The sequence below is a fragment of the Alligator sinensis genome, unplaced genomic scaffold, assembly GCF_000455745.1.
Source record: "Alligator sinensis unplaced genomic scaffold, ASM45574v1 scaffold879_1, whole genome shotgun sequence".
Classification (NCBI taxonomy): domain Eukaryota; kingdom Metazoa; phylum Chordata; order Crocodylia; family Alligatoridae; genus Alligator; species Alligator sinensis.
The window spans coordinates 846,140-858,180 of NW_005842250.1; the positions used below are offsets into that span (position 1 = coordinate 846,140).

Genomic DNA, 12,041 nt, shown 5'->3' on the forward strand with positions numbered 1-12,041 from the left:
AAGAACTGCCTCCTATTAAGTGTTTGTTTTGTGTCTAGTTTGATGGGCCCTGCTCTTGGTTAGGGCCCCTGGGGGCTACTGAAATGCAAAATAACCATTATACAGCCAAACTCAAGTCAGAGTCCCTTCCAAAGATCCAGGCTCTGGAACTGATTAGGGAAGCTTCTGTTGCCAGAGCTCCATTGGTACTGTGGGGAGGAGGGTCATCAAAATGACTATTAATATTATAATTAAAAGTAAACTGGGGTACACACAAGCCAGAGCAGTTTTGAGGTTTTCAACTCCCTGACATTTAGGAATGTTGAGCCAAAATTTGCATTTGTTGGCTTGTCCCCATCTTCTACCACACTCTGATATTGGTATTAAGGAGCACTGAGCAGACCAGAGGAGTAAATGGGTTGATGTACTGCTGCAGGCTGTATCCATCAAATGTTAAATCAGTGACAACTCAAATCACTTCCTTCTCTAGAAAGTTCATTTCTTTATCCTGGAGTGCAGCTCTTTCAAAAAATGGCATAATTTCTATAAAACATCACGTGTGGAATTGAGGCATGTGGATGTAAACATTTTGCCATCATAATAGATGTCTCCAAGGCAGCATTTTTGGGAAGAATGAGTAATGTCTCTCCTTTGGGACAGACTGACGGTTGGGTGTTTCCTCTCATAGGACTACACCATCACCATGTACTTCCAGCAGAGCTGGCGGGACAAGCGCCTAGCGTATAATGACCTTCCTCTAAACCTAACCCTGGACAACCGTGTGGCTGACCAGTTGTGGCTCCCTGACACATATTTCCTGAATGACAAGAAGTCTTTCCTACATGGAGTGACAGTGAAGAACCGTATGATCCGGCTCCATCCAGATGGGACTGTGCTCTATGGCCTGAGGTAAGCATAGTAGAAGTTTTCATTATGTGCTTGGTTATGAACACCATTGCCATTCATCTTATCACCTACTTCTCCCAAGCTCCATTTTAAAAGAAGTGCCAGCAGGCAAGAGAGATTTGCTCAAGTGTTGCTCACTTCTGTGTGTCTAAAATCATATTCCACTCCAAAAGTCACTGCATTTTTTATAGCTAAAATGATTTGAGGTAGATCAGTGTTAGGGATGGAGGGATATTTGAGGCCCCACACCAATGTAGGCCACTTTCATTCAAATTGCCTATTGTTTCCATTTGAAGCTCACATTTTCACTTGCTCATAACTCATTTAGATTAGAGATCAGATTAAATATTCCGGGTTTGGTCTCTGACCAGGACTGAGTATTTATGGAAAGTTTGAGCCAAATCAGTTTAGTCCTTTTGAGCATGTGGCATTGCAAAAACATACTTTGCCCATTAAAAAAAATATTCCAACCTTTATTTTGAACATATCAGATGCCAAAATGACTAGGGATAGACATCTAACCCAACTCAGCTGTTCTGCTAGGAGCTTTGCTGCAGCCCTGCTGCCAAGAGATCCTCTTGTTCTGGCTCCCAGGGCTAGAGTCCTTTACCAGCTCTAGCCCTGAGTTTATATGCCTGGCCCCCATCTGGTCAGGTAACTCCCTAACTGGCCCTTGCCACACCTGCAGGCTGCTAACTGAGCAGTCCCTCTTCTCTTAAAGTGACAGCCATACCAAGTGCCCTGTCACACCAACAGATTTATTTTGAAAAGGGTACCCCAAACTTTCGTATGTTAGAGGATGTTTCATATTTTGATGAAGTTTCCAGTACATGCCACTCTGTGGATCTCTGTGAGGATTCTATCCAACTTCATTGACAGGTCTATATTTATAACACACCAACCAAAAAACATGGTGGTCTCAACTAAGGTTGTCTACTTTGGGTTAAAATAACAATGAACACAAGACAATTTAAGCACCCATTCAGGACAGCAGCTTGAGTTTAAGCCTACAAGGAAGACTGATGTCAAACACCTTGTTTTCTCTGGTGTTGTAATCTGAATTAGCCAATGTGGATTAGCCAATATGAATTAAGAACACAGTTTTTTTGCAGCATGGAAATACAATTTGGGTATGCATACACCCCCAGACGACCACACCAGGGAGTGCCACTTCACATGTGCTGCCCCTCAAAATGGATGTATGCAAGTTTTGTAGAGCCATGATGGGTGCCAACCAATGACTTTGCTATCTTAGGTATGTTTAATGATACAGATAGGCACAGCACAACAGGTGGTTACATGGCATCCATTTTGGAGTGGAGTGAGTGCACTGTGCTTCACCCAAGCTCTTCCTAACATGGCTTAATGGTGTAGACATGCCCCAAGGGTACAAAATGAAGGTGTTATTGTAGCAAATAACAGTGTGCCTGGACTAGCTTAATCTGGCTAGAATGTGTAACATTGCAATGTATTCATGGTGATGGAGGTGTTAGCTTGAACTGGAAGACAACATTCATAGACAGGATCTCCAGAGGGTTTGGCTGTTTGCTGAAGACTATACCATCACATCTTAACTACAAGTGTTATGTGTTCTAGCTAAATTAAGATAGCATATGTATGGTAGCACATGCTACAGTTGCAAGTTCATTTTGTGTGTAGACACATCCTAAGAGCCAGTAGTGCTCTTTGGACAGTGTCAAGAACAGCCTTGGACAGGCCACATTTAGAGGTAAGACTATAGGGATGGCACCTGGGATAATGAGAGAGAAAATAATCAGATCATTCTCCCCCATTTCTTTAAGGTCCTACATTCATGTCGGTTTACATGAGAGCTGTTCCTTTCCCTCAGCAGTATTCTTACCACAAATACTCTCCAAGGTACTGAACATTTGCATCTCCTGTTGCCGTCAGCAGGCACTGCTGGCGTTCACTTCATAGTGGTCATAGGTCTTGTCAGGAGATGCCTTTCTTCCTGTGATGAAAGTGCAGGCTTCTGAATGATAGCAGGCCCCAGGGAACACTTTAATAGATCCAGCCATCTTGTTCATAGAGATCTGGGTCATCATTTTTAAGAGATTTCATCTTAGTTTCTAAATTTGCTTTTGTGTTTTTGCTGGTACCAAGTACTTGTATCCACAAACATACTGGAGGACAATTTCAGGGTTCTTCTGAACATTGCCTTCTTTCTTCAGTTTGGGTTCTTCGGGGTTCTGTAGCATTTGATGGCTTCTTTGATAAAAGTTTAACACTTAGGTTTCATACTAGAGAGAATCTGTTCTTGGTACTGACTATCTGTCTTGTGTTTCTCAAAGTTAGTTGCCTTGATCTTTCCTGCTATGTGCCAATCTTTGTTTTCGTCTTCATATCCTACCATCTTTCCTGCCCCACCCTCATCTTGGAGTTGATCCTGCAGTGAAGTTATTCATTGATGCTATTTGCTAGACTTCTGGTGTGTAGGTCATTCTCTTTGCAGGGCACTATGATCTCAAGCATAGGAGTCTAAATTCATGCCAGGTTCTGTCTGAAACTGAAGCTGGGCTGGATCAAAAATTTGACACACATACCTTAAAACTGATGTGGGAATGCAGAAAGTTATATTCCAGTGGCTTTATCTCTGTGATGCTTATGCTCTGGTGCAGGGATCAGCAATCTACAAACCTCTGGAGCATTTAAATCCAGACTCTGGAGCCATAGCTTCAGTGACAACTGTTAGGGAAGTGGGGAGGCTCTATACCCCATGCCACACTCAGGTGGCAGGGAGAACAGTGGGGGCAGCCAGGTCCTAGTGCCTGTTAACCTCAGATTTGATCTGGGTCATTCTAGCTCCCTGCCAGAAAACTGGTACATCTGGCAGAAAGGCTCAGAATGAACCACCAGGGGCCCAGTTGTGGCCCACCAGAATCAATGAGAGCTCTGCTCTTAACCTCAGAGAGACTAAGACCAGGTTCCAAGATACTATTTGTTTTCATGAGTAAATGAAGCCTTTTATTTTCCCCAATTGCTCATTGTGAAAGTCCCTATATTGGAAAGATGCACATGTGCTTGTTTTGATACACTTAACAGATAAGTGGATGAAGGGGATGCAGCAGATGTAAAATCATCTCATGAAACCACTAATACACAGCATCTGACAAAAAGCTTACTCCAAAACTAACTTGCTTTGGTTTGGATCAAAGGCTCATGGCAATCACCAACAAGTAGAACTAACTGAAAGCAATGTGTTGTGTCAGCAGAGGTGATCTGGGAGAGAGAGGTTTCTTAGGCGTCAACATGAGATCTGGTCTTGTCTAGCTCCTTCATTAAATAAATATTTAAGAGATGGCATAACCAGCAGCTTTATGGCATTCACAGGTGACACTAAATTGGGAGGAGTTTCAAATATGACAGAAGGAAGAGGCATTGGGTGAAAGAGGAGAACCCTAAAGGAGTTGAACAGGAAAATAATAAGATATGATTCAGTCTGGGGAAATAATACAAATAAATGGGGAGAATAAGCTTGATTTAGCTGGCTGGAAAGAACTTCTTCGCTAGGTGTTGAAACAGCTTTCTTTTTTTTTCTTTTTTTTTTTGGAAAACTTGTTTCTAACAACAGTTTTTCTTTATTTCCAAATTGTATTATTTTTCAATGAAATATCCATAGGAAGAAATTTAAAATGGGAATTTTTTTTCATATTGGAAGACTTTTTTCCATAGAATAATTCTAAAATTTCATTTTGAATTGTATTTCTTTTGTATGCGTTTTTCACACACACATTTTTATTATTTTTTCATTATGTTGAGGCATTATGCACTAGTATTAGTGCTGACATTTCAATATATGATACATACTACTTGAAACATCCTATTTATTATATTTTTTAAAATAATTTAAAACAGTTGCAATTTAATACTGATTGGAATACCCTTTTTAGATAAAAGTATCTCCTGTTTTAAAGAAAGTTTTATGCTTTTAGTCAAATAACAATGTCACAAAATCATTTCAATCATTATATTATTTAATTCCATTAATATAAATCCATACAATATCATTCTTAAAAATTCTAAAATGTATATTTTGGGGTTTTTTGGAAAACTAGTTTTTCAGGAAATTTGGAATGTATTTGGATGTGTTGTGATTAAGATTGAAAACAAGTTTTAAATTCCCCTTAAATAGATATTCCTAGCTTTGATTATCTCTAATTTCAAAATCCCTTGACTTCCAGTGATAGAGAGCTGTCAGGGCTGCAGGAGGAAGAATTGCGGTTGAGAGTGGGCAACAAGTCAGATGCAAAGCTGGACTATCAGTCAGCCTGAGGAGTGTCTTCTGAACAGCCAAATGCAGAGTGATTTGATCTCCAGACCTAAAACTTCTGTGGAAATACTAAGGGCCATCCTCACAAGCAAGGATTTTAAGAAGGGGGGAGGGGTTATGACCGAATAGTGTTTAATGCATTCTGAAGAGAGAACATCAGAACTGCAACTTATATGTACTTTGAGACATGGAGGAAAAGTGCCTGTGAAAGATGGTTTATAACATTTCCTTATTATCTCTTTAAAGTGGATTTGTATATCTGTGTACGTGTGTGTATGTGTGGTCATATAGACTGCAGACTGTAAACACACCTGCTTCCCTACTCATAAACACAAACGAGCACCCACCCACATACACAAGTCCAGGCACATTGCCATTTTATGTTAGGAGAAATAAGGAAATAAACCCACCTCAAAGGGCTGAGGCTGGAAAGGGAGCACACTGCACCTTCCTATCTGAACAATGAAACCTGGGCTATCCCCTTGCCCATCAGCATACTCCTCCAGAGGCCCAGATCCTTCCTAATACTCTTCCATCCCAGAACTATCTGCAAAGTATAGATCCCAGTGCTCTCTGTTACGTCCAGTTCCCAATCCATTGTGCAGTTTATGGCCACTGGTGCCTAGATTGCCGTGGGGCTATAATGAGGGCCAAGCAAGTTTGCATTGATCATGTGGCCAGCACTTCTCTCAGGAGCTCTAGGAAGCCTGTATCATTTTGGCCTCTCAAGGGTTGAACCTTCTGCCTCACCCTAGAGGAGCACCACCTACATTGTTCTTTGATCTCTTTTCTCAGAGTCTTTGACTCTTCCTCCTATCAGAGGCCCTGCAGCTGAGTCAGAGCCCATATTGCATCAGAAAATCCTGCCAGCAAAATAGTTGGACTGTTTTGCTCTTTTGCCAGTTGAAGGCACTGGTCTGGGAAATGAGAAAGGGGTGATTCAGTTGTCCAAATGGCCAGTGCTAGTGTGGGAGATCTGACATGACTTTTACTAGGCTCTGTCTATTCTTGCATTTCTGCAGACAGAAGCAGAAGAAAGCATATCGGAGCTCCCAATCAGAAGCAACACACCAACTCAGCCTGAGGGGCTCCATTAGCCAAATATCCCAAGGCCCCGCAGCTGAGTCAGAGCCCATTTTGCATCAGAAAATCCTGCCAGGCTTCATGCTAAATACCATGAAGCATTGTTGCATCATGGAGTTATCAGAAAAGCCTGCTCCTGAAGTGCTAAGACACCTCGTTGAGAGAAATTTGTAGGGACACAGAAAGGGGTTCAGGAAAAGTGGTTTAAACTCATCATGGGGCTGAGAGTAGAGACATCATGAAAAGAGCTATTGTCAAAGCCATCACTTGGATTTGGTTGCAGACTAATGTCAAGGGAATGAGAGAATTCCCATATTTAGAGTGGCACAAGGGGCACAGTTACAAGCAAAGAATGATGCATAAGAAAATTAAAATATAAGTGAAATGTCAGAATAGTTTTCCAGGAGATGAAGAGAAAATCCCAGCCCTGAAGAATAAACTGTCAAGAGCTATCCTGGAACTGGGGGAAAGGAACTCAGAGGATCCCACAGATCCTGCCCACCTCTAATGTCCATGATGCCATGAAAGAGGGAAACCAATATACTTGGAAGGACTAACCCATAGCAGATATTCTGCAATTGTTGTCAACTTCCAGCATTTTAGTCACTGTAGAGAAAGTCTCTTGCTAACTCATGCTGGTTGTTATGAAAGAATGCCTTAGGTTAGTCACTTTTCTTCACAAAAAGTAATTTGGAAAATGTACCTTTGACCTCGTATTTGGTGCTGTGCTTTTCCAGACCCTTTTACCATGGAGGTCCAGCCCCAATGGATTGTTTTCACCTGTTATACCAATGTGCATTGGTCCAGAATCACTTGTATTTTCCATTTTGATTCCTTTGTGTGCTGTACATTCACAAAGAAAGCACACATGGCATTCACTTCAGAAAGGAAGAGGAGCATAGTCAAGTTGTGCAGGAAGTAGGGAACACACTTTATGCATGTGAAGTCAATGTAAACATGTGCAAGCTTTTGCCATGCTGCTGGTTGTAGTATGATGTACAAGGATTTGCAAGGAAAAAGCAAAATTCACTAGTGATTTATAAAACTATTGGGCCTTTGGAAGTTGCTAACGGCCAAGTAGAAGATGACATTTTCTAGCACATTCTTATAAAACAACTTTGAAAACTTCAGGACTTTAGTGTTTGAATGTTTTCTCAATCAGCAAAATGTGGCTTTTCTCTGTTCCACCCACCTCATTCACTCTACCCTGTTCAAAAGCCTGGGGTTAGCCCTCACATGTCCCACTTATAGCCTTGTTGCTTCTGTGTTTCCTTCCAACTGTAGATGCTAACATCTCTGTGCTTCTTATGTCTTTGTCCTTAAGGGATTGTGGTGCCTTTGTTTTCTCAAGAGAACTGAAATATAACAAGTTGGTAAAAGGAGCTTGTAAGGAGGTTTCTTAGACTGCTGGCTTTTGCAGGCAAGCTTTGCTCTCTAAGGAGCTCCTCAGCTGTCCTCCCAAATAACACCAGTCTTTTAAACAAAGAAAATAAGCAAAACAAAACTATGCTGTCCCATCCTGGGTGCTGATGGGAACCCCTTTGGCTCTGGCCTTAGCACAGCAGGCTGACCCCTCCATGCAGCAAATTGTTCAGTGCACATCTTGCTTCCTTTTCTGCTGTCTCCCAGGAGGTTTCAAGCTCCTCGTGGGATACACCCTCATTATTGAAAGGCCCTGCAGCTGGGCTCTCTTAACAATGTTGACTGTTTCCTCTTACAAGGGACAGGCTGCCCTGTTACAGAGCTAAAAAAACCTAAAACATTGTTTCTTTGACTGGACTGTGTATGAGGGCGTGTACCAATGCCTGGCTGAAAAAAAGCAGAACATAGGAAACAAACTGAGAGTGCCTTTTGCTGGCCTGTTTTTGATTCAAGTGCAATTGTCTTAGTTTCTCTCCATGGAAAGATCCACAATACCCATTAGGAGTCTGGTCCTGCTTCTTTTGAAAACAGTGGGAGCTTGGGGCAATAATTTGCCATTTGAATCTAACAGGTAGTGGCTGTTTTTTCTCTAGCCACTTTGATAAAGATGCAGAGAAAAAAATGGAAAATGAGAGCCCCAAGAATGTACCTGAATAAGTAGAATGGAGAGGTTTTGTTGAGGGAGCTACTCTGATTGAAACATGAGCTAAAGGCACAGAGAAAACAGGTGAGGCAGAAAACTGGGTGAAATTGGGATATGAGGCAATTCAGGGATGTTCTAGGAAGTTGTCTGGAGCAGATGCTCTAGAACTTATCCCAGGCTTCATATTTTGAGACCGGCACAGGCAGAGACTTGAACATGGCAGTCTTATAATACTGGTTTTGAGTGTTTCCCTCCATGCTTGCAGCCTTAAGTAATCACTCTAACTAAGAAGCCATTAATAAACGAACTGCACAAAGGAGGATCAGAGAAGGAAAATAAATGGTTGATATGGGCGGTGGGTATTTGCGAACTAAGTTTCTGAGACTGGAGGAGCCCTTAAGTGATCAGTTTTATGATTCAGGAGTCCTGGCAGAGCTACAATTGTGATGAGGCAGTCCTCCCTACTGCTCTCAGCTCATGAAGATAGGGTAAGTAATGGAAAAAGGAAATTGAGGTGTCTCTTTCCCCTTCCTGTCACCCATACATAGAGCCTAATAATCCTCTGTCCAAGTTAGTGATAGGAAAAACCCTTTAAAGATTCCATTTGCCTCTTCCCACTAGTTCCCAGTGCTTTTTATAATTTTGTCCAGACTTCCTATCTAATAAGATTTTAATGAGAAAAGGCTCCCTTGTATTATTGCTGTGAGTTTTGGTTCTCACCTAAGCAGGCAGTTCAATAAGTTTCTCTGAATGCAGCAGGCAATGAGGGCACCTGGCAGGTCACAGCGAGAGAACAGCCTCTCTTTTCTACTTTACAGAAATGGCAGTGATGAGAATATAATGAGAAGAAAGGGGTTTAAGTGGGCATTCCATTAAGGTTTAGTTTAAGCTCTGGCTGGAGAATAGTTCAAGGTGTAACAAATCAGCTGCTACCAAGGCACTTCTCTGGTGTCACCAGCTTTTATGCAGTGGCCACTCATAGCTTCATTGCTTCTGCTCCAAAATATTGTGCTTCTATTGCTTGTACTGAAGAATTCTCAGCATCTGCTATCAAAATATAGTGTCCATGACACACAGTCCATTAGAGGGCAGTGGGGACACACACACACACTAACCACACTTTTTTTGGACTGAACTGCTCAACACATCCAGAGATTAGATCCCCCCTTTAAAATAATCTGCAATTTTCCTACTGCCCCATCTACTCAAAATGTACTGTGTGCATGTTGCCAGCAATGTAGAGAAATGGTAGCTCTGTTTCCTCCTTGCTGTTTTGCAGTGACTACATAACATTATTCCCATGGAAAGGCAGAACTATATCTTCCTCCAAAGAGGATGGGGTGAAAAGGGGGATGATTTGGGGGGATAGGGTAGCAGGGGAGATCATGTCTAGGCAGTGCTTGTGGTCACTGGAGGACTGTGACAGCAGGTCATTTCACTGTGCAAATTACCGCTGAGTTCCTTCCTTTGCTAGATACTGAGTTTCCAAGTAGGAAAAAATTTATACCACAACCATTTTGAATATTTTTTTAGGGAAAGATACAGTTTGGCAGTATTCCAGTGCCTAACTGTAATGTCAAGGGGAGGGTGACATCCTTCCCTCTGGTTTTCTCCAATCCCATTCTCTGCCTTTCTCTTTTGTCATTTCTCCTGGAGGCACTGCTCTCTGTCTGTAACTATTACGGTAGGATGGGTTTGTTGTCTTTCTCTTAGATTCCTTTCTTACAGAGTGAGGCTCTGCCCCTCCTCTGATTTATCTTTTAACTTCTCATTCTTCTCCTGCTTTCCCTGATATCTCTTTTTCGTTGCTACCTCTCGTGACCCCTCTTGTGTTATTTTCCTTCTCCTCCCTCCATTTCATCCTGTCATCTCCCCCATCTATTCTGTGGCCCTTTGCCTCTCCTCCCTCCTCCCTTCCCACATGTGCTCTCATCCCTCCCAATCCCCCACATTTTCGTCCTTATGCTCTCACTCTTTACCACTCTTTTAACAGACAGCCTTTCAATAGTCCTTATTAGACAAACATTAGAATGTCTGTCTGCCTGCCTGTTTCTTCTCCTATGTGAAACGTATTGCACTGACCCAATAAACAGTGTTGTTGAACATCTACACCTCACACAGTACTAGTCTGATGGCCTTGGCTGCCAGCATGCCTTGCTCCCAGAGTATGTACAGTATGGGCTGGGGTACAGTGAGATTGCTAGTGTGCCTAGTCCTGCTCTGGACCATCTGTGGTTATAAGAGGAGAATGAAGTTTCCTAGTTCCCTCAGCATTTCATCTCCTGTTTGAGATAGCCAACATGGAAGGGGCAGTGGCTGTGTCTACATGAGATGCTCACTGCACAGTAACTCATTACTACTGCACAGTAGCACCACATGGCACAAAGCATGACACGATGCTACTGTACAGTAGTAACAAGCTACTGCACAGTCAGCATCACCAAAAAGCTGTTCAGGGATGCTACTGTACAGTAATGCTGCTAAATCTCTTTAGCCTACGGGGTATAGGTTGCCAACCCCTGCTTTATATTAGATAGCATTGTCCCTCCAAGTTACCATGGTACCAAGTACCACACACTACCCAGAGACGGTGCAAGTGTCTGACTGACTCCCCCGCCCCCACCCTGGCTCAATACCAACTGAAGTCAACAGGCCAGCTGTCCAAATCAGGCCTTTGGCTTCTGTCAGTGTGCCAGTATAGGTAACCCATTTGACTCTGTCTTCCATTTTGTCTGCTCTGTTCAATAAAGAGATTTTACTTAGCCTGCCAAACTGGGATGGTGGCAACAATCAGCAGTTGGGGAAAGCAGTGGGAAATGGAATTGCCGGTGAGGGAGGTAGTGGTGGCAGCCAGGTGACAAGCAGCAGCCCCCCTTCAGACTGAGCTGCATTCATTAATTTGCTGACCCTTGATATGAACGTTCACCTTTCTGATTGTACCATCACTTATAGTAATTCAGGAGAGGAGTAAAAATTGTTTCATGGAGTCCAGATGGCACAGTCGGAGGGACCCCAAGACACATATTTGAAAAGTGAAAGAATCCGCACCAGCTGCTGGGGCAGAACTCTGAGTCCACCTGCTTTCCCTTCAGTCACTTAGATAACAGCACAGCATGGGAGGTGAGCAGGACAGGTCACAGCTGGCCAACTTACTACCTGGTTGTAGCCAGTCAGCAGGTCACACACCTGCTGGCCAGTCAAGGACCTGTGATTTTATTTGTAAGGAAGAGGATCAATTGTCTGATACTCTGAAACCAATATAACCTTTATTCTGTTTACCTCACAGGAATGAACATCCCCAAATAATAAAATGGAAAGACATTATTTGATCTGACTTGGAAGGTCAAATTAAATAAGTTACCTTGGTATAAATCTAGCATATACCTAATCAAATCAATGGTGCGGCTCCTGAGTTATGCTGATACCTGCAAGGACACGATTTGGCCTCTGGAGTGCTGCATCCCTAGCACTCCATGCCGTGTTCTTTATTGGAAACCAGCACTGCAGGTGATGGTTGAGTTTTGCTGCAAGTCTGGAGTTGTGCTGTGAGCCTACTCCAAGATCAGGGCATGCTTCCCCTCAGTGCCCTTTGTTTAGGCAAGCTAGATAGACAGTGATCTTGGACTGGACACTATGGAAAATTTTAGCCCACCGGGTCCTGTAAATGGGGTGGACAATCTTTTTTTAATACATTTTTACAGCTTACACTGTAGGGAA

At 42.6% G+C, this 12,041-nt stretch overlaps 1 protein-coding gene across 2 annotated transcripts in view; it reads left to right on the forward strand.

Annotated features, from left to right (window-relative positions):
* LOC102382075 (gamma-aminobutyric acid receptor subunit beta-4) overlaps positions 1 to 12,041 on the forward strand; it is a 124,153-nt gene that overhangs the window by 100,853 nt on the left and 11,259 nt on the right. For both annotated transcript variants that reach the window (XM_006027533.1, XM_006027534.1), the window contains exon 4: positions 668 to 888. In XM_006027533.1, the coding sequence (XP_006027595.1) occupies positions 668 to 888 (221 nt within the window). The remainder of the gene's footprint in view (positions 1 to 667; positions 889 to 12,041) is intronic.